We start from the raw sequence: 23,328 nt of genomic DNA, 5'->3' as shown, positions 1-23,328 counted from the left end.
CCAAATTACCCAGATCTATTATAATACACCATTTTAGCAAAGAGTTGCAAAAACACCTTTTTATATGTTCAAGAACAGGAGCTAAATATTTCAAGACTTTATTTTGCATTCTGAGGCACATGGAAATGGTAAAATAGGTAGCATAGTCTTAATGTCGCAGATGACAGAAATATTTTATTCCTTAAAAATCTCAAACCTTCCCAAGAGGGTCCTGGCCCTGCCCAGTTTTGAAGTGTGGCTCTTGACATTTGGGCATTTTACTTCAGCCATTATTCCTTCATTCCTTGCCTTTCCACAATACAGCCAAGTTCTGGAAGAATAAGGATGAACAGGAAACATTACCTGCAATTATACACTTGCTAACCTATATATCTATAGTTTGTAAGTAAAGTTACCCATAACCAATTTACTCAATTCATTTTTCTCCATTATAAAAATATAGGTTAGAAAAAGATTAAAAAATGAGCCTAATGTCTGCTGTACAGCCATTACTGCAGATGGCAGTAGGATCATTTTTGGAGTGATGGTGGATAACCTGTAAGTAAATACCAAAATTCATAGTTATTACTAGAAAGAATTGTAGTGTGCCCAACAAATTGCTTGATTGCATTCCACAAAGATACAGAAGCAACATAAGAATAGATATTCCTCAATTTGTAGCCACAAAATTTATATTTGTTACGTGAGTTTTGCCCCATTTTATAACTTTCCTTGCCACATTTGTGAAGTGAATCACTCCAGTTCCTAAAGGTCATAAAAAGGGATCACATGACTCTAGGATACTACAACCATCATAAATATGAGTCAGTTGTCAAGCTTCTGAATGTAAATCACATGACCATGGGGATGCTGCAATGGTCATATGTGTGAAAAATGATCATAAAGTCACTTTTGGCAGTACCACTGCAACTTCAAATGGTCACTAAATGATCTGTTCTAAGTCAAGAACTACTTGCACACATATATAGGCAATCTTCAGCTTAGGACAATTCAGCCCAACATTTCTGTTGCCAAGTGAGGCAGTTAAGTGAGTTTTGTCCTATTTTACAATCTTCCCTGCAATAGTTATTAGCAACACAACTGTTAAATCAATCTGACTTTCCCATCAAATTTACTTGTCAGGAGTTCATAAAAGAGGATCACATGCTCTCAAGAGGCTGCAACTGTCATAAATATGAACCAGTTGCCAAGCATCAGACTTGTACTATTTATTGATTGATTGATTAGACTTCTATGCCGTCCTTCTCAACCGACTCAGGACACCACGGGGATCCTGCAAAAATTTTAAGTGTGAAATGTCACAAGTCCCTTTTTCTAGTAAGGTTGAACAATCACTAAATGAATAGTTGTAGGTCAAGGACTATCTGTATCTGGAGGCATTTATGTGGAATATTAATATTATACAATATTTTATAACAATTCAAGAGAAAGTTGGATATTTTTATTACATACAGAAAATAGCAAAGATTTCTTGAATTCATTTTGAAGATTCCTGGCTAGTCTGCAAATACCACAGCTTTAAGCTTTGTAGAAATGAGTTAATAATATTTAGTGAGATATTCTTGCATTTAGGTACACAGGCATTTATTCATAATAATCAGATACAACTTGAGGTAGCTTTGAGAGGTTATATATCCCAAATGGAGCCGGGGTGGTGCAGCAGGTAGAGTGTTGTACTGCAGGCCACTGAAGCTGACTGTAGATCTGTAGGTCAACGGTTCCAATCTCATCACCTGCTCAAGGTTGACTCAGCCTTCCATCCTTCCGAGGTGGGTAAAATGAGGACCTGGATTGTGGGAGCATTATGCTGGCTCTGTTAAAAAGTGCTATTGCTAACATGTTGTAAGCCGCCCTGAGTCTAAGGCATGAAAATCGAATGAATGGATGAATGAATGAATAAATAAATGCAACTTCCCTCCCCGCAAATATAAAAAAACTAATGTATAACAGACTTTTTTTTCAAACTTCCAGGAATGTTAAAAGTTATTAATTATTAAACTTAGTATACCACCAAAAAGAATATAACAGGCATTATTTTTAATGTAAATGTGCAAAATGGATACAATTATATAATTAAGATGTACTGCTTTTACTAAAACCATAAGTTATTTAAATAGCCCAGTATAAATAAATTCAAACAGTGGAGTGATTTGAAGTTTTGCCAAAGTTAATTATAGCAAAAGCACTTAAATTTATATACTGCTTCATAGTGCTTTATTGCACTCTAAGTGGTCAGCATATGGCACCCAATAATCTGGATCCTCTTTTTACCAGCCTTGGGAGGATGAAAGGATGGGTCAATATCTAACAAAATATGATGCTATATACAAAATAATTATTAAACAAGTTGTTTCTCGGATTACAATATGCTATTTTCTGATTTCCTTTTTACAATATAGTAGGTAAAGTTGAACTAAATGCTAAGTTTGTTAATTTTATCTGTATTATCAATTCTAAATAATGTCCAAACTAATACATTTTTCTTGTGGTTTTGTAGGATTAAAATTTGGGATCCATTTAAGCATAAACACAAATTAATGCAAGGTTATGAAGGCCTTGATCTGACTGTGAATAGCAAATTGCACATATTAGATGGAACAAAAGCAATTCTACTTGCAGGTTTGTTCATAATTTCTTTTATAGATTAAAAAACTGGGTTCGAAGACCTTTGTTCTTTTGATTTTTAATATTATAAGATGTTATTTATAATTGATTCCAGTGAAAACACCAAACTTAATATGCTATTGTTATTCTGATCCTAAACATCCACATAATTTACAGAATAAATTTCTGTTTGCCATATACAGTAGCATTTTACAAGTAGTTAGAATGCATACTATTATTTTCTGGTATACCTATACCTGGAATATATAATTAATGCATTATATATTATACAAACTGGAAAAATTGGGCTGATTTGGGGGGACCTTGGTGGGTTTCAAAGAGTGAAATTAATGACATAATGGCATTTTATTCATTTAATGCTGAAAATTCTGGCATCACAAATAAAGATGCATGCAACTCATAGACTGCAAGTTGTATGCCCCTATCCTCAATCATGGATGTGTTTTCCCCTAAAATTTTGTCTTAATAGAATAGGCTTTTATGGTTCAGCTTGCTGTTTAAATACAGCCCAACTGTGCTTTATTAATAAATTCTAAATAAAATACTGTTTAGCACTATGTCTATGGTGTTTAAAGAAACAAAAGATGATTACATGGTGCTACATGTGTCAGCAACTCTTTAATTCAATGGATTTTTCCTGAAAAAATAATTAAAGCTGTGTAAGCCTAGGAAAGGTAATTGCAAATTGTGTGACATAAGCCTTCCCATGTGTTCTGAATTAGCCTCTTCCCCTTGTATACATCACCTCAGTATTCAGATGCAATTCAGACATTATGCAATTTAATATCCATTAATTTTGGCTTTACGATGGCTATACAATGCTATTGTTTTGCAAAGTTTAATCCAAGCCAAACAGATATCACAAGAAGTTTGCATAACATTATATTTGCATAATAAAGAAACACAAACTTCAGTAAAACTGTTAGTGAATGGAATATAAAAACAGATTTAAAAATACTTTTTGATACGTTTATGTACCTATGTATAAATTATAGTTACAAATCTGAACTTACTAACCAGGATACTTCTAAAGAATAAAAGTGGCAGACATAACTATAGCAGTACCAAAAAATAACCAAAACTGTCTTATTCCTTTATTAATTTCAGAATTTTATATTCTATTCTATTTACCATCAATAAATTATACCATTTTTAAAAATCTTCCTGCTATGGATTAACCAACACAAGAAAGTTGTTACTAATATGAAGGAAATTTCCAAGCCAAACTAAAAGTAGTAACCATGCATTTCTCTCTCCCACTTTAGGTGAGGTCAGCTTCTGGGATTTGGAAAGTGGCACAGTTATATCCATCTTTACATTTGATAGCAAAATCTCTTGCATGAAAGTTGCCTGTGACAAAAAGACAGTTCTTTTAGGCTTGAGCAACAGCTCTACTCTTATTACTTTGAAAATGATGAGCATAAACGCTATTGAAAATTCAACAGGACAAGATTTGTTTGGAGAGGACTCATCAAGCAGTGAAGAAGAACAGGAAAATATTTAAAAGAGAATTTGAACAAAATAAAATTGAGCATAAACAAATCGAAATTGACATAGTTTAAAAATCATTTTTGTTTTAAAAGCAATTGCACATATTTTTAAAAAGACAATTAGCGATTTGCACATAACATAAAAAGACAATACTAATTATCCTGTAAATTAATTATCCCTTCTCCCCAATAATTATCCACAAGTTTATGGAGGAGAAAGATACAGCTGAAAATAATGTAGAAAAATAAACTGAAGAAAACGAAACTTTGCTGCACCAGCTTTGCCTTTCTTTTAGCCCCATACAGTATTGTAAAAAATTATGCAAAATGAGAACCTTTCAGTCTCCATTCCCCTGTAAAAAATGAGTCAACAAACTAAAGGAAAATTCCCATGATAGAAGAAGCTCTTCACTGAAAGAAATGCAAGGATTACTTTAATAAATCATAAATATAAGAATTACTGAACTCATTATCATTAAGTGTTGTACCTTATGATTCTTAACTAATGTATCTTTTCTTTTATGTACATTGAGCGCATGTGTACCAAAACAATTGTGTGTCCAATCACACTTGGTCAATAAAAAATCAATTCAATTCAATTCAATGAAATGATTCATGAAATTCTTAGAAATCACAGATGCATCCAAAAGTATTGCTACTCCTTACTTTTTCTCCAAGAATCCCATGAAGTAAATTGAAACTGACTAAAGTAAATGCCATTCACCAAGAGAGTTCAAGCAATGGACACGTTGATGTATGATTTAACAGATTCTTGTAATTACTAAAAACAAGGGTATCAATAGGTTTGGCCAGCAGCAAGCAGAGAGGGTCTAAAGAATCACTGGCTTTATAAGGAAACATAGACATGTATTCTCTCTGCAAGAGGAAAAGGTGCCAGTTATTTTTGATTATACTATTTGATTATACTATTACTATTAGCCCATTTGTAAGGCAACTTCCCTTTTTAGACATGTTAAATATTGCTCATTAATATTCTTTTGGTTATATTGAAACATGCACAGATATGTTTTAAGTATTGTGTGATGCAACAGAATATATGCTACCCTGTTTCCCCGATAGTAAGACACCCCCGATTGTAAGACGTATTGGGGGTTTCAGGGGGGTCAGCTAATATAAGCCGTATGTCTTACTTTCGGGGAAACACGGGGGTATTGCCGGGGGGGGAGCCCGATGACGTCGCTTCCAAGCTCCCCACGCGCCCCTCGCCTTCGCCTCGCCGTGGCGCCACCGCCTCTTCCCCGGCTTGGCAAAGCGAAGGACGGCGCTGGTCCGAAGCAAGCCGAGCAGGCGGCGGCTTGCAGCGAAGGCGCTCGTCCCAGCAACCGAGTCCTGCCGAGGCTCGGCTGCAAGCGGCCAGCGAGGCCGACCGGCTCCGAGGCGAGCGGCCGGAGCTGTGCCCTCCTTCGCCCGCCTCCTTTCCGGCAGGCAGGTGGGGCTGCCCAACTGTGCAGAGCGGCTCCTCCCCTCCAGACACACGCTTCCCCGACACGCGTCTGCGGCTCCACGCGTGCACGCCGCTTGAAGCCCTGAGGTTGAACTTGGAAAAGGGCTCACGAGGCTCCTGTCCCGCGGCTGCCCTTCTGGACTCTGGGGAGATGCCTTCGGGAACGTGACCCTTTCAATTTTTTTCCAATGTAAGACATACCCCAAAAGTAAGACGTAGTGGGGCTTTTGGGGGTAAAAAGAAAGTAAGACACTGTCTTACTTTCGGGGAAACACGGTATGTAGACTGCAATTTCTGATTGTTCTTACCTTTAATGTTTTATAACCTACATGGTTAAATTTGGAGGATTAGAAGGAAATAACACTTCACATCAGCACTCTTTTCATTCTGATGTATAAGACCATTGCAGGCTGTCAATAAGATTTATAAACCTTGAAATGAGTGTACATCTAACGTAATAACAAGGGTATAACGAAAACTTCAATATTCATACAAAATGCTAGTTTCACTAGCGTTTTAACAATATATTGTTGTTCAATATGTCATCTTACACAGAATATAATACCATAATATAATCCATATTACCACATATCCTATCCTATCTAGAATTTTACTTTTCAATCCCATTCCAAGCTAGACACATCCTACAGTATGCTTAATTATATTTTAGATGCCAAAGAGAACTTATGGAAAAATCCTAACAATCTGTTTATACAAATTAGAAATATACCTTCTGTATACAGAGGTTCTTTGGATTCCAGCTTATGAATGCATGATAGGAAAAACTGGGGGGAAATTCAGATACAATTTTACAACCAGTATTTTTTATTCATAAATCATAGCATGCAAAATATTAATCTAAGTTGCTGATACATTCTGGTGGCACATTTCTAATTTCCATGTGCCTATGCTTGTAAATTTTGAACCAAGGAGATTGTCATATTATATCAAGCCACATTTTAAAAAATCAAAACATAGCAATAATACAGTTTTCAAAATAGGACGCTTTATAATTTTTACTAATTGTAATTGACTAAGAATCAGTTTTTCTCAAAAGTAGAGACACAAGTATTGTGGCTGCTCTTATCAGAAATTAATGCACATCATTCTCTGGGTACATAAGACTGTAAATACTCTTTTTTATGGTAAGTATGTTGTAGTGCACATATTAGTCAATTAAAGTTAACATTCTTCCAAATTTTACACACAATCATAAAATTACTGTGTGATTTCTTTCCTTGGATCATCCAGAAAAGCAAGAAGTAGCAACTACAGAAGCATTTATTAATTTAGAATTTCCTTTTATCTGCCCATTACAGAACTATGTTGGGGAGGGCAAATATTGAAATTAAAAATATTATAGCTATATTATGAATGTGCAATTAGTGTCCCCCTAACAAGGTAAGACATGATATTTATAGAAGAAGGTAATGCCATTTATCCATGACATACCTTGTCAATTTAGTGATACAATTCATTCATGAGACACAATTTTAGATTCAGCATGTATATGACGGTCATATGAAATAACCCAATCCTTATATAGTACAACAATTTCTAGTTAAATGGCTGAATATTTATGGTCCACATGATGCAGCTGTGCTGCTATGCTGTTAAAATAACCATTTTTGAATATTTAAATTTAAATTTTTTGAAGTATCCAAGTTTTTCTTTTCAAACTTCATTCAAATGTTATATCACACCATAGGAACAATAATTCAATACTGGAACTTTTTGTTGGCCTGCTTATCTTTTTACTTTACTTTATGTGGAGTTTGTAATGTCTAATAAATAAAACGAAGTACTCTATAATCTTCTAGAGAAAAATAAAATTAGTATCTGGGAAAATCTATGGCATTAAGTTAGGCAGTCAGATGACTACAGCTGTACATCATCAATTTCATAAGTGTTCCATTAAAGAAATAGTTAGTTTGGAGATACTTTGTTATTGATTGTGTCAAATACATGCCATAGTTCTTAATGTAAAATATTTCATTAAGAGTTGCTATATTTCAGATGTTTGTTTTCACTATGCCTATAGGAATACTCTTCTAGAGAATAACAATTTTTTCTATGAATTCTCTTTGCTCAGCCCTTAGAGCCTGTAAAGCAAAATAAAATAAGATCAGTCATACTTACTTCACAAACTGATCTTATAGTGTTTATGTATTCTTTGTATATCTAAATTTTGAAACATGATTGCATACTTTTTTTTTTAACATTGAAGGAATTATGGACAAGATGCCACAAAACTGAAGAGCATAGTGAAAAGAATAAATAGTTCAGTTTAGGACAGCAATTAATGCTGATTGCAACTCTTTCAGTATTAGTTTAATATACATTCTTTAAACAGATTTATAAACTCACCACAAAATTAATATAAAATAAGTTAATGACATATAGAAAGATCACATGGAAGACACGAAGAAAAATTGGCTTTATATTTTTAAAGGCTTAAAATTTAAAGTTTGGCAATAGGTTCAAATATTATCTTTAGAATTCTGAAGACTGAAAGCATCATAGAACTAACATGTTCTCAGCAAAATGTGCTATACTCAACTAAATTTACAACCACAACAATTGTAACAAATCAGTTTTAACATGATTATCTTCTAAGTCTTTCTTCTTCACACATCACCATAATTCCACAATTAAAAAGAGCGAGGAATCTGGAATTCCTAAATTCCTTCTGTGCTACTCCCATGTGACCCTGTTTGAAAATTTTGGTAATTTAGTGCAGAATATTCAAAAGCAGAAAGAAGTATTAACATTTGTGAACATTTGAATAGTATTTGTACATCTTAAAAATTATTGCATAGTTTTATGCATTATTCTAAAATACTAATTTGCTTATTAAATAGTTTTATAGAAACTACACAGCTGCCTGTGCACTAGAGCATTTACTACCTTGATCTTCTATCCTTTTTTGATTTGTCTGTACATTTATCCATAGTCTTCTCATTGTCTCCTCTGCACTTTGGGCAATACCATTTTCCCTTTGGTTTATAAGTGAGTCCGACACATGAAAAATGAAACCACTCAATGGGACACAGATCATTGTCACAGCCTATCATTTCTCCATAAGACACTTGGTCACAGAGACAGTAAGTTGGCTCATTAGGGTCCACTGCAAATTCTACTGGTGAAGCTTCCCTTTCTTGTTTAGCTTTAGAGCGTTTTTTCTTTTTAGCAGATTTGGATCTTTTTTCTTTAGGTGGCTGGTCATCATACTCATCAATTCCATTGGCTATATGGCATATATCCCGGCTTTCACTAGTACGTTGTCGACGGGGTCTTCGTGAAGATCTTTCTGGTTGACATGGATCCTGTTTTGACTTTTCAATAGGTTTTTCAGTATCTGACAGATCTTGAAAGCACTGAGAGTGGGATTCTATCTGCCGGGCTCTGTTCTCCACTAATTCAAGCATCTGAGTAACTATTTGGATTTTTTCGTCTCCAAGTTCTTGACTGTTGATCAAAGCCCGCTGAAGATACTGCTGCAAACGCTTTTTCTGTGCAGGATCATCTTCTGCTTTGTATTTTTCATACACCTCATCAATTTCCTTCAAAGCTTCTGTTGAAAAGCATCACAAGAGTATCATAAGTTCAAAGTCCCTAAATCATTGTTTTCTATTTTCTGAATATTATGTATAAAATGCAAATTGTAGTAATAAGCCAGGGGTAGCTCCATAGTGCCTGACAAGATCAGCAAACTGCTATTCTACTTCTGGCAGCTGATGTCTCTCTATGGAGTGGTGAGGCACTTTAAATTGCTTTTGAGCCAATGAACCCGTATGCTCCTTTATTACTAACTCAGTCTACTTTGCTCATTTCACTTGTTAACTGAACTGAATATGGGCAAGGAGTCATGTCACGTTCTTTTGGGACACCCCTCTTCAGATGCAAGATTATGCTTCATAAGGCTTAATGTTTCTAGCTACTGCTTTGCATTGCAGAAAATTACTCAAGGGGCCACATGCTGTCCATAGACTGCACGTTTGAGACCATAATTTTACAAAATAATAAGCCTTCAGGATTTAAAAAAAGTCATGACAGTGCATTTTTAACATATAGCACCAAAACCAAAATTAAAGAATATAAACATTCCATGCTGGAATATCAATGGCTGCAGATCTTAAAACCATTTCATTTAAAATTGTTTCAGTCAATTAATGTATTCATTAAAAGATCCTATTTTGAATTTACTGGACACCCTAAAGAACATATCAAATAAGATTTCTCTTCTGGCAATATTTTAAAAAAATCATTCATAAAATTAGATCCTGTCAATTACTATGCTATTAAAGTATGTCCTGAAATTTTCGAATTAGACTATTTTTTGAGAAATAATGATTATCATGGGTTTGAACTATTCCTAAAAGAATTACTTAGCGCAATTGTAGTTATTTTTGGACACGACTTCGCAACTAACAAAAAAAAAAAGATTTAAGATATATGTGACTTACTAATTTTTGAAAAGGCAATTTTACCAACTAATAAAAATGATGAATTAAATTTTTTGTGGCAGAGATTTTATGACTTTTTTTTATGTTAGTCAATCTTATTTTCCCTAATAGATTTAGAAATATTTTACATTTAATCAATAGGTGAAGTATATCACCACTTTCTGTCCTTTTTTTTTGTTTTTGCAGTTTTCCATATTTTTCCTGCAATTTTGTATTTTGAAATTCTATTTATTTCTTTTCAAAGAAACAAAAGAAAAAATCTCATATATATTTATTGAATGTATTTGCTAGCAAAGCAGAACCTAATCTATATAATATTTGAGCAATTATTCTATTATCTCCAATATAAAGTGAATTGCAGCATCTCTTAGAAGGAAAATAGGAACAAAAGCTTTCACATGGTAGTTATATGCCAAAAATTACCTTATTCAAGATCAAAAAAGTAAAATAATATTTAATACATTAAGCAAAACCAAAATGCCATTTATATGTTTATTTATTTTATTTATATCTAACTTTTTTTTAAGGAACTGAAGATGCATGACACCACACCTTCAATTTCCCACAATAGCAACCCTGTAGGCTGAGTGTAGGCTAGTGCCAATTCAAAACCATCGGAAAATTATATCCAACTCTACAAAAAAGTTTATAATGACAATCCTCAATATTCAATAAACAAATAATTCTCTCAACACTGTCAAACTATGTACAGTGGTACCTCTACTTAAGAACTTAATTTGTTCCGTGACCAGGTTCTTAAGTAGAAACATTCTTAAGTAGAAGCAATTTTTCCCATAGGAATCAATGTAAAAGCAAATAATGCATGCAAACCCATTAGGAAAAAAATAAAAGCTCAGAATTTGGGTGGGAGGAGGAGGAGGAAGAAGAGGGGAAGGAGAGTCGCTGCCGAAGGAAGAAGGTGAGGGGAGGGGAAACAAAAAAATCCAAAACTTTAAGAGTTTTTTTAGAAAAAGAGGGACTCTGAGGTAGCGAGGAAGAGCACGCACCTCCAATAGACCCGGCGTGAGGCTACCTCCCATACACTGGCTGCTGCTGCTGCTACCTGCTGCCTCTTCCTTCTCATGCTGAAGGGATCCCCTCTCTACTAGTTTTTTTTCATCATTGCTATCACCCATCTCTTCCTACTTATGACTGTAACTTGTTGATTGTACCCTTAAGATTTTTATTAATATTGATTGTTTCCTGATTGCTTATTTGACCCCTATGACAAACGTTAAGCATTGTACCTCATGATTCTTGACAAATGTATATTTTGTTTTATGTACACAGAGAACATATGTACCTAAGACTAATTCCTTGTGTGTCCAATCACACTTGGACAATAAATAATTCTTTCTATTCTTCTAGTCTAAATGCTGCTGAACACAGTAAGACTCTTCCATAAATTGACCTGTTGTGTGCTTTTCTCCCAAAGAAATTCTCTCTTCAAAAAAAAAGATCAATACCTTCCTTTCACTAGACCAGTGGTGGCAAACCTATGGCACGGCCGTTACCTAGCTCAGCTCCAATGTGCATGTGCATGCTGGCCAGATGATTTTCGGCTTGCCCGGAGGTTCTGGGAGGGCATTTTTGGACTCCAGAGAGTCTTTGGGGGGGGGGGGCATTTTTGCCCTCTCCAGGCTCCAAAGAAGCCTCTGGAGCCTGGGGAGAGCGAAAAACGGGCCTATCAGGCTCACCAGAGGTTGGGAAATGAGCTATTTCAGACCTCCAGAGGGCGGCAGGGGAGGCCATTTTTGCATTCTCCAGACATTGAATTATGGATGTAGGCTTTCGCACATGCGCGGTAGCACAATCACACACATTTTGGGCACCTGAGGAAAAAAAGATTTGCCATCACTGCACTATATTGACCCGCACTTCCGGTTATCAGGGCGAAATGTCCCATAATCAATAAGTTTAAATGTGGAGGAGTCCCCTTTCCCAATAGAAAAAAAAATGTACTAGCTTTTCTGTCACTAATGATGGACTAATGAAGAGCATTATATTATATTAAAAATGTGTACTTGGGTCTATTTATACAATCGGGCATTATATTTGAATCATTCCCCTTTAAACATTATTTAAGTAACATTATTTTTCATGCATTCTAGGGCGGTCTTAAAGCAGGGGTCTGCAACCTTGGTGGCTTTAAGACTTGTGGACTTCAATTCCCAGAATCCTTCAGCCAGCAAAGCTGGCTGAGGGATTCTGGGAGTTGAAGTCCGCAAGTCTTAAAGCCACCAAGGTTGGAGACCCCTGGTCTGAAGGACTGGATAGACTTGTACTACTCTGAGGCAAGTTAAAAAAACAACAGAAAACCACATAGCAGCAAGTGACTTGAGAAACGTCTCTCAAGATTGGCACACAAACGATTAGCCAAAAAGGGGTGGGGTGGGGGGAGAGTCGCCTCTCTTACTCTCGTACAATTGCCGAAACAGCGTTTAGCTTTTTCCCTAGTTCCGAAACACAACAGCCCACGGAGGGAAAACCTTACCGAAACGAGGCATATTTATCACGCATTTGTCACATCCGGAGCATCCTCCTCCTCCTCCTCCCAAACAAGGCGACATGCCTACCTTCGTCGCCGCCTCATTTCGCGGAGGACCGTGACAGGGGCGAGCGCGGCAAAGCAAGGCGGCTGTCAGCGCCCAGACGCCGGAGAGGGAGCGACAGACCCCGGCCCACCACCCAACCTCGCGCTCTCTCGGGGCCTAAAAACGGCACCTCTTCGGGACGGCTTCTCTCCCAAGCGCCCGCCCGCCTTGCCCTCTCATAGGATGGGGCGTGAGGGCAAAAGAAGGGTGGCCATTTTCTCTGCCCCCGGCCCGGAGTCGGGGATGGGGATCGCCCCTCCTCTTCAGGAGGACTGAGCTGAGGGGAGGAGGGAGAGAGAGACTCCATAATCAGTTGCCAGCGCCCGTCATCGGCGCAACCCCCGCTCCGCGCCCCCCCCCCCGCTGCTCTCGCGCCTCTCTTTGCTCACCGCGGCAGCGCGTGTCCATCTCGCGCAGCAGCGAGGCCAACCTCTGCATGTCCATCGGCAACGACTCGATGCACTCCAGGTAGTCCTGCACGTAGCGCGTCAATAGCTTCTCCGACGCCCCTCCTCCGCACGGGAAGCTGGCGATGCCCATGGCCCCGCCGGCGGCGGCAGGGGCAGCAGACCCAGCAGCTCCCCCGGCCATCGGCCCAGACCCCGCCCCCCCGGGCTGTTGCCCCGGCGACCCCAACATCGTTACCGCCGGACCTGACACCCCCTTCCCTCTTCGTTCAGCCCGCTCGGGTCGCTCCAGGGCAAGGGAGGGAGGAAAGGGGGGGCAGCGAGGGAGACTCTCAGGTGGCTGCGTCTTTAATCGGCCGAAGGGGAGGGGGGCGGGCTGAGAGAAATGCTCTCCTGCCTCACTTGGAACTCCCCGCCTCTTTTTTCCTTCCTCGCACCCCCTTCGATCCGCAGAGTACGCATGCGCAAGGCCCTGTCCTTATAAGGCTCGGCCGGTTCACATTCTCCCGCCTTCTCCTTACGGCCTATGCCATTGGCCCAGCAGAGCGGGACGTCAGAAGACAAACGGGGGCGGGAGGGAAAGGCGGGATTTCATTTAAAGAGACCGTGTCAGGGAAGGGAAAGAAGGCTCAGAATAGTACAGTACAGTATAAGATATGGGGAAAATTTTATAATTGGCTAAAGCAGGGGTAGGCAAAGTTGGTTCTTCTATGACATGTAGACTTCAACTCCCAGAGTTCCTGAGCTAGCATGATTGGCTCAGGAATTCTGGGAGTTGAAGTACACGAGTCAGAGAAGAGCCAACTAAAGAGCCAATAAAAGAAATTACATAGAAAAATAATCCAAGAAATTAAATAAAATTCAAATATAAATATGCAAATATGTAAAAATGCAAAAGATAAGGCAAAAATGCAAAATTCTCCAATTGAAATTCTGAATGAGCAGGGAATGTAAATTCCCCAAATTTATGTTTTATGTTTTCCCCCCTTTGTTTGTCATTGTTTGTGTATGTATAAAATAATAAAAATAAACAAAATAAAGAGACCGTGTCAGAATTAGATTCCGCCGGCTCGCAAAAGGAAACATGCTATCTCTCCGCTTTAGACCGCTCCCACTCTTTCCTCCAGTTTCCTCCACTCGGGGGAGATGAGGCGTGATAAAACCGTAAGAACGAAGCATATTGTCGAGCACGTGCTGATCTTTTTCACCCCTCCCCCCCTTTTTTTAATAACCGGGCATGGAAACAGGAAGAGGCGGGGGAAGAGTGGCGGGTGACCGAATTCAAGAAAAGCAAATGTTAACTTCCAGGCGGGGTTTTCACGACACGCCAGCCGCATCGAGTCCCAGCGTCACTCTGGGATCTGCGGTGAACGTCTGAAACGAACGAGAGTGTACAAACGAGCATAAAGTCGCGTCATCTACTTCAGAAAGAACCTCAAACTCCTCCTCTGAGGGCAAAGAGTTAGGCCCTCTCGTCCTGTGCCCCTCACAGATCCCGGCTTTAGTTTTAGGTGGCGCGAAGTCATTAATTCGAAAAATGACACACACACACCAAAAAAAAAAGGTCGAGCGACGCTGCTTTTAGGGCTCGGAAAGAGAAAACTAGCGAATTGCCGGTTTTTCTGTGGGGTTTTTCTCTATAATTAGCTTCCCAGGAAGAGTAAAGTAAGCAGTTTGGTCGCGAGGTCCCTCCCTGCATTGTTACATTTAACAATGTTTTTTTTCTGGCCTGACTGGAGAAGGTAGCCGGGAGGAAAAAAAACAGGAATTCCATGTTACACAGTAAACTTTCTAGAGCAATATTCAGAAGCCTGCCAAAGACTCCTTCGGACTCTGGAGGAAAGCGTGACAGAGATATTATTTGCGCTAAATTCTTGTAACTTTATATCCCTTGTCAGCGCGTTTGGGAGATGAGACATAGGTGAACCTGCTCTTACAGACTTATGTTTTAATACTCCGTCATTCGGAGAAACATCTCCCAAACGCGCTGACAAGGAAATATTGTTCATCATGTAAACATGCAACAGCCTTGTCAAAAGCTCCCAAAACAAGGACAAAACTCTTGCGTCGACTAATCGTAGAAAATTGCAACCGTAACGGTTCTACAATGATTCTACACAAATCTGCGTGGTTGCAATGCAAAAGTCGCCATTAAGGCTTCTTAAATGCAGCGGCCAATTTTAAAAAGAAAGCGTCCTAAGAATGAGCCCCGTTTTGTTAGTGCGACCGCCCCTCCATGAGAAAGGAGCACATGCGCACTACCTGCGTAACTATGGAGCTGACGAGAGCCCCTCCCGCACTCACCCGCTCGGCCCTGAGGGCTTCTTAGCGGAAGAAGCGTGAGCTTGCGAGAGGGTATATAGCGGGCGAAAGCACGCGGCACTCTCTGCCCGGAGTCCGGGGACTTTCCCCTAGGCGGCGAGAAAGCCGAGAGGAACAAGTCCTCCGCAAGTAGCCTAGAGAGCAGGTCTTCAGAACGCTGATGTGAGGGTGTTCCTCTTTTCCGCCTTATAAAACTCTTTAGACCGTTTATCTTGTTGGTTAGAGTGAACAAAATGAAAATGCGAAATTAAAATATATTTTCTGCTTATTTGATTTCTTGAAATACAGGCTATTTCTTAAATGATAATCTTTTGTGAGGGAGAACACAGTGGAACAATTCTTACTAGAAAACCTCAGAATCTCGTCTTTACATTTGCCTGCATATATTATGCAAATATTCATGTCTCCTCTTCCCATAGCTTGAGTCGAACCATGACGTGCATGGGATTGGTTGTAGAATGTGATTTCTGAGTAATTAACCAGCTAGAAGGGTTGTTTGAAGGTTTGTGGGTAGAAAAGAATAAATGTGAAAAGTAAATCAGTGTTTCCCAACCTTGGCAACTTGAAGATATTTGGACTTCAACTCCCAGAATTCCCCAGCCAGCGAATGCTGGCTGGGGAATTCTGGGAGTTGAAGTCTAAATATCTTCAAGTTGCCAAGGTTGGGAAACACTGAAGTATATGATGTTAAAACAAATTTAAACAAATGAAAAAGGTAAAAAAAACAAAATAGCAGGAAAACACAAATAGGGTGCCTTCCATTAACATCCATATCATCATCAAACAGGATCACGGGTTCCCCAAAGCTAGATGACAAAGCCTTATTTTGAAGGCCTCCCTGAACCCCCACAGGGTTGGGGCCAGTCTCATCTCAGGCAGAGTTAGTACACCAAGATTAATGAGAAACAAGCATTTCTCCTTGATCAATACATATTTTAATTCCTCCGCTCCTCTGTTCGCACCTGTGCTTCCACCGCACTTGAAATTTTGGGCTTAGATAGCCTAGAACAGTGATGGCGAACCTATGGCATGGGTGCCAGAGGTGGCACGCGGAGCCATATCTGCTGGCATGCGAGCCGTTGCCCTAGCTCAGCTCCAACATGTATGTGTGTGCCAGCCAGCTGATATTTAGCTCACCCGGAAGTTCTAGGTGGGCATTTTTTGCTTCCAGAGAGCCTCCAGGGGAATGGGGAAGAGTGTTTTTCCCTTCCCCCAGCTCCAGGGAAGCCTTTGGAGCCTGGGGAGGGTGAAATATAAGCCTACTGGGCCCACCAGAAGTTGGGAAACAGGCTGTTTCTGGCCTCCAGAGGGCCTCGGGGGAAGGGGAGCAGGGAAAGTTTTTTTTTGCCTTTCCCAGGCATTGAATTATGGGTGTGGGCACTCGCGCATGTGCAATAGCACATGTGCACGCTCTTTCAGCACCCGAGGAAAAAAGGTTTGCCATCACTGGCCTAGAACCATGATGGCAAACCTATGGCACACAAAACTATATCGGAGGGCACGTGAGAGGTTGGGAAAGGCCGTTTCACCCTCCGGACACTTCAAGAAAGCTTCCCTGAAGCCCCGGAGTGCAAAAAACCCACCAAAGGGGAAAACTGGATGTTCAGAAAATGCACTTCTGGTTTGCCCTTTGTGTTGTTTTTTGCACTATGGAGGGCTCCGGGAAGCTTCCTGAAGCCCCGGAGTGCAGAAAACAGCCCAATGAACAAACTGGAAGTGTGTTTTCCAAACTTTTGTTTTCCGAACTTCCATTTTTCTGAACTTCCGGTTTGCCCATTGAGCTGTTTTTTCATGTTCAAACTTCAGTCTGTGCACATGCCTGGGAATGTAAGGGAATTGTGCACATGTGCTGGGACAGCACGGGGGTTGCGCATGCATGGGGGTACAGAAGGGATGTGGGCATATGCATGCATGCTAACACACCCCCACACACCCTTTTGGCACACAAACCAAAAAAGGTTCGCCATCACTGGCCTAGAACTTTGTTGCCTTCAATCTGACCTAAATGTAGTTCATAAAATCATCTACCACAATGTCCTACCTGTCAATGATTTCTTCAGCTTCAACCACAACAATACATGAGCAGACAATCGATTCAAACTTAGTATAAACTGCTCCAAACTCGACTGCAGAGCATAGAACTGCAGCAACAGTGATCAATGCCTGGAATCCACTACCTGACTCTGTGGTTTCCTCCCAAAACCTGAAACACTTTAACCTTAGATCAGCAACGGGTTCCTTTTTGTCCTTACCAGGGAGCTGCATGCGCATTGCAATGTTTCATGCATTCGTCCACTTACTACGCTCGCGTACACGAGTCCTCTCATGAGATTTTGCTTCTGTATATGCCATTGTGACTACTGTCCCTGTCCTACTGTCCTATTGCCTAATTTACCTGTACCTACTTTGCTAATATTTATGTTTATACCAATACCTGACAAATAAATAAACAAACAAACAAATAAAATTAGAAATGGGAATTTTATTCAGATAATAAGATAGATTGTTACATTTTATCTTCATAAATGTTTTAATTCACTAGATTTTTAAACTAAAAGTGGGCACTTATCATCTATATGTGGAATGTCAATTTAATTATCAAATCATTATACACCATTGAAAAGTTATGATATCTCTTTAGCGTAGCCTTAGAACCAGAAAACCCAATATAATTGTAATATCTACAGGTAGTCCTCTACTTAAAATTAATTTAGTTCCTACCTGAGCGGGCTATTGCTTTTCCCTACTTTAAGCCTAAATTTTGCAACAAGAAGCTCATGATCTGAGCCATAGTCAGCTCCTGGTCCTGTTTTTACTGATTGTATAGCACTTCCCAATCTTTGGCTGCAGAGCAAATAGACAATCTGAGTTCTGTGTTGACAATCTGGTGATATCTATGTGTAGAGTTGTCTCTTGCATTGTTGGAGGAGTATTTGCTATGGCCTTTGTATTCTCTTGACAAAATTGCCCTGCTTCATTTTATACTCCAAGCTTAAACTTGTCTGTTATTCTGGTTATCCTTTGGCTTCCTACTTTAGCATTCCAATACCTCATATTATAAGGACATCATTTTTTTGGGAATGGGGGTATTAATTCTAAGTGGTGTAGGGCTTCATAGAACTGGTCAACGTCAGCGTCTTCAGAATTAGTGGTTGGGGCATAGATTTGGACTACTGTGATGTTGAATGGATTTCCTTGGATTTGAACTGAGATCATTCTATCATTTTGGGAATAGTATCCCAATACTGCTTTTCCTATTCTTTTATTGACTATGAAGGCTATTCCATTTCTTCTGAGGAATTCTTGCCTGCGGTAGTATACCTGATGGTCATCTGAATTAAATTCACCCATTCCTGTCCATTTTAGTTCGCTGATTCACCAAGGCAAGTTCTGCATTTGGCAGACTAATGACCAATGTGTGGAACCGACGTGGAATAAGCCTTGCTACAAAGCTCAAAGTCTCCCAAGCAGTAGTGCTAACTACCTATTGTATGCCAGTGACACATGGACTGTATACAGGAGACATGCTAGGCAATTGAACCATTTCCACATTGTTTATTTGTTTGTTTGTTTTATTTGACTTCTATGCTGCCCAATCCCTGTTCTGCCGGCGTGTCCCAACAGCCCGCAATTACAGGGTAATTAGTCCAGGAAGACACACATCACACGATAGAAGGAAAACCCAAAAGTCTTTATCAACAGAAAAACAGAAACAGCTCCCTTTTTAAATGTCAAAGGGATTTTCTGGTACACACAAGGCACAGGTTAAATGCAATCCAATTTCTCACCCAATAACTGGGAAATTAAGTCCAATTCTAAAGTCCAGAAAGTCCACACAGAATCTTGAACAGCAAAAACCACGATCTTGATGAAACTATGAATCAGATAAACTGCCATGAGGCTAAACCAGCACTAATTACAGCAGTCCCACCCAACCACAGGTGGCCTCACTCATCTCCTGTAATAATCCTTCAGTTGTTCTCTCCTATGCATCACTCTACACATGTGTGGATGTGTCATAAATTCTTGTTCAGAATCCAGGGATGATAAGGATGATTGATCTCCTCCTGGGCTGTCTGCCAAACTCCCTTCTTCCAAGACACCCCCACCTTCTTCTTCTTCCGAGGAAACTTCACTCCCTGACTCTGTCGGCAATAAAACAGGCCTATGACCAATGTTCCCTCTAATTTTTTTCCGGTGTGGGCGGAAAAGTATAGTGTCTGAGCGACAGTCCCTTTGGGACTGGGCGGCATAGAAAAATAAATAAATAAATAAGAAAAAAGTTCCCTTTTTTAATTAAAAGAAATTAATAATAAAACAAAACCAAAATCTATTACAGTGGAACCCCGACATAAGAGCTGCTCTACTTAAGAGCAACTCGAGATAAGAGCTGGGAGGGGAGAGATATTTTTGTTCTACTTACAAGCCCAAATTCGAGATACAAGCGCCAAGGAGCTGTCTCCTGAAGCCAAACGCTAACTTCCGCGTTCGGCTTCAGGAGACAGCTGCGAAGCGGCGCGCGTGTTTTAAAAGGTTGCAGCCGGCCTGGGGGGCTCGGGGGGGTGCTTGCAGCTTTCTTTCTTGCTCTTTTTCTTTCTCTCTTTTACCTTCCCTTCCTCTATTTCTTCTTTTCTTTCTCCTTCCCACCTTCTTCCCTCCCTCCCTCCCTTCACTCATTCCTCTCTTACTCTCCCCTTTCATAAGTTTCCTTGCTTCCTTCCTCTGTTCCTGTCCCTTCCCCCTTTCTTGCTTCCTTCCTCTGTTCCTGTCCCTTCCCCCTTTCTTTCTTTCTTTCTTTCTTGCTTTTTCTTTCTCTCTTTTACCTTCCCTTCCTCTATTTCTTCTTTTCTTTCTCCTTCCCACCTTCTTCCCTCCCTCCCTCCCTTCACTCATTCCTCTCTTACTCTCCCCTTTCATAAGTTTCCTTGCTTCCTTCCTCTGTTCCTGTCCCTTCCCTCTTTCCTTCCTTCCTTCCCACCCTCCGTCCATTCATTCACCCATTCCTCTCTTGATCGCTTAAAGCCGGTCCCTGGTGCAAAAAGGGTTGGGGACCTCTGTCCTACAGGATTGGGTGGCAGAGAAGTTGAACATATGTAAATTTAAAAGTTTAAGAAAGTTTACAAGTTAAGTGAAAGAAACTTCATTATTCATTTATATGTACATGTACATTTCTTCATTAAAAACATGTCTTTCTGCATAATTTAGACTAACTTTGTGAGTTTTTTGAGGGCTGGAACCAATTAAAATTATTTACATTAATTCCTATGGGGAAAAGTCGTTCGAGATAAGAGCTGCTCGACTTAAGAGCCCAGGTCCGGAACGAATTAAACTCGTATCTCGAGGTACCACTGTACTATTATTATCTTCTCTTTTTCCATCCCTGTCTTCTCCCCCCTTGTGTGTGTGTGTGTGTGTGTGTGTGTGTGTGAACTCTTGAACCATTTCCAATTAGAGGTGAGCTATTGGAAATGGTTCAAGAGTTCACACACTCTCTCTCTCTCACACACACACACACACACACACACAAACGGCTGGGGTTTGTTTTCTGTTATTTTTTGGGTGCTTTTTACCATATGCTTTAAATCAAGAGTAATTTCTCTCTCTTTCTCTCTCCCCCTCTTGCTCTCTCTCTCTCTCTCTTTCTCTCTTGCTTTCTTTCTCTCACACTTTCTTTCTATCTCTCTTGCTTGCTTTCTCTTCTCTCTCTTGCTAGCTCTCTCCCCCCTTTCATCTCTCTCTTTCTCTCTCACTCTTTCTTTCTATCTCTCTTGCTTTCTTTCTCTTCTCTCTCTTGCTAGCTCTCTCCCCCCTTTCATCTCTCTCTTTCTCTCTCACTCTTTCTTTCTATCTCTCTTGCTGGAAGTCTGGGATGAAAGCGCTCCCAGCGAAGGGGCTGCGAGAGGGGCGGGGTGGGCATTCCCGAAGCCCATGGAGAAAGTACTCTCTCGCAGACCCCTGGCTGGCAGCGCTTTCGTCTTGCAGCCGCCGCCACCACGGGAGAAGTCACGTGCCAAGGCAGGAGGCAGCAGAGGAGGAGAGGGGGTGGATCGGGTGAGCGGGGGGCAGGACCGAGAAGCCAGGGGCGCGAGGGGGCCGGAGGCACGGTGGGGAGGCAGGGGCGGCCGCGGCTCCCTTTCATTTTACTGCCGGCGCCTCCCCGCCCTCCCTGCGGGCTGGCAGGGGGATGGGGAGTGCGCGCCCGTGGAAAAGGGCACGCGCGGGAGTATTTGGGGGGGTGCGCCTGCTCACGGGCGCAGCTTACGGGGAATGGTGCCTATGACATGTTGATGTTTCCCCTGCATCCACCTCCACATTCCTTGAGGCAGGAGCTCGGCCAGAGCCAACCACAACAATCCCAAAGGACTCAGGGCAGCTTACAACAACATAAAAATACAATTTACAATAAAAAAGTCAAATATAAATATTAAAACGATAACCCCAGTTTAAAAACCCACGAATCAAACAATCCATTCAACACATGCATATCATTCAATACAATTTGGCCATGAAAGATGTAAAATTCATGACCCTCAGGCCTGCCAGCAAAGCTAGATCTTCATAGCCTTTTGGAAGGGCAGCAGGACGGGAGCAGTATGAACATCGGGGGGGGGGAGGAGCTAGTTCCATAGACCCGGGGCGGCCACATGACCTGCCTCCATAGAATTCTGAGGATTGGGTGGCAGCATCTGGTACCAGACACAGAAGTCCTCTCCAGAGCAGGCCTGCCATCAATTCCCACCTTGCTGATGAAAGCCCAGACATGCTGGGCAGGGCATGTAGCTAGCATGCCAGACCATCACACCTCTAAACAGGTCGTCTATGATGAGCTGTCTAAAGGAAAGTGATTGCACAGGGGACAAAGGAAGCGATACAAAGACATGTTGAAAGCCTCCTTCAAGTCCCTGGGAAACCCTGGCGCTAGATCAATCAACATGGTGCATGCTGATTCATCAAGGCTACCAGACATCTGAAGACAGAAGAACAACCATAGCAGAAGAGAAGCGAGCACTCCACAAAGCCAGAGCTGCAAATGCTGCAACAAGGGTGCCCACATGTCTGCCCAACATGCGGCAGACCATTTTGTGCCCATCTAGGCCTTACCAACCACCTTGCGGACACATTGTGGACAGCCTACAACCTGTTAGATGTCAGGGTCCTCTTCAAACATGATAGACGAACATAATCAGTTCGCTGATTCCTAAGATGTCGATGATCAGTCTTGTCATCTCGTTTGAGCACGTCCAGCTTGTCTTGATTGATGGATCTTATCATTCTGAGAATAGATCTTTACAGCATGAAACTTTCCTTTCACTACCAGATACATCCACAGCTGAGTGTCCTTTCAGCTTTGGCCCAGTTGCTTCACTCTTTCTGGTGCTACTAGTATTAGCCCTCTGCTATTTCCTAGTAGCATATTGGACACCTTCTGACCTGAGAGGCTACTCATCCAGCATCATCTAGTGTTGCCTTTTGGTACCATCCAGGTGGTTTTCATGGCAGATACTTGAGTGGGTTGCCATTTCCTTCTCCAGTGGATCACGTTTCATCAGAGCTTTCTGCTATGACCGTCTTGGGTGGCCCTGCACAGCATAGCTTATAGCTTCACTGGGCTATGCAAACCTCCTCGCCATAAGGCATGAATCATGAAGGGGATATATTGATTATATGGATAGCCTGGTTGGAAGTCTTTTTTAAAAAAAATTTCTTTCCATAAAAAAAGAGAAAAATATACAAAAGCACACCCATCCACTATAATTATACAGTGATCCCTCGATTTTCGCGGTCTCGATCTTCGCAAAACGGCTATACCACGGTTTTTCAAAAAATAATAAGTTAAAAATAGTCCGCGGTTTTTTTTCTACACCACGGTTTTTCCCGCCCGATGACGTCATACGTCATCACCAAAACTAACGTCTGCCATTGCTGATTGGCCGAAATCTCGGCCAATCAGCTTTGCCA

The 23,328-nt window shown here is 40.7% G+C and overlaps 2 protein-coding genes across 7 annotated transcripts in view; one reads left to right on the top strand and one right to left on the bottom strand.

The window, feature by feature from the left end:
• LOC139170371 (NACHT and WD repeat domain-containing protein 2-like) overlaps window positions 1–4,714 on the top strand; it is a 59,024-nt gene extending 54,310 nt beyond the window's left edge. For 4 of the 5 annotated variants that reach the window (XM_070757496.1, XM_070757494.1, XM_070757495.1 and 1 more), the window contains 3 exons: window positions 443–537; window positions 2,498–2,619; window positions 3,891–4,714. In XM_070757496.1, the coding sequence (XP_070613597.1) occupies window positions 443–537; window positions 2,498–2,619; window positions 3,891–4,129 (456 nt within the window). In that variant the 3' untranslated portion in view covers window positions 4,130–4,714. The remainder of the gene's footprint in view (window positions 1–442; window positions 538–2,497; window positions 2,620–3,890) is intronic. The other variant, XR_011559618.1, reaches the window with a different exon arrangement.
• ING2 (inhibitor of growth family member 2) lies at window positions 58–13,441 on the bottom strand. 2 transcript variants are annotated; one of them, XM_070757498.1, is made up of 3 exons: window positions 13,030–13,412; window positions 8,488–9,154; window positions 58–310 (listed from the first exon to the last, which is right to left on the bottom strand). In XM_070757498.1, exons 1-3 carry the CDS (start codon window positions 13,277–13,279, stop codon window positions 175–177), a joined length of 1,053 nt encoding a protein of 350 aa, XP_070613599.1. In that variant the 5' UTR covers window positions 13,280–13,412; the 3' UTR covers window positions 58–174. The 2 variants fall into 2 exon arrangements, with proteins under 2 accessions (XP_070613599.1, XP_070613600.1); XM_070757499.1 differs by lacking the exon at window positions 58–310 and having other exon boundaries at window positions 6,377–9,154; window positions 13,030–13,441.
• Between the last annotated feature and the right edge of the window lie 9,887 nt (window positions 13,442–23,328).

This window comes from Erythrolamprus reginae, chromosome 7 (genome assembly GCF_031021105.1).
Source record: "Erythrolamprus reginae isolate rEryReg1 chromosome 7, rEryReg1.hap1, whole genome shotgun sequence".
Lineage (NCBI taxonomy): Eukaryota > Metazoa > Chordata > Lepidosauria > Squamata > Dipsadidae > Erythrolamprus > Erythrolamprus reginae.
This window is presented reverse-complemented; position numbering and strand designations above follow the sequence as displayed.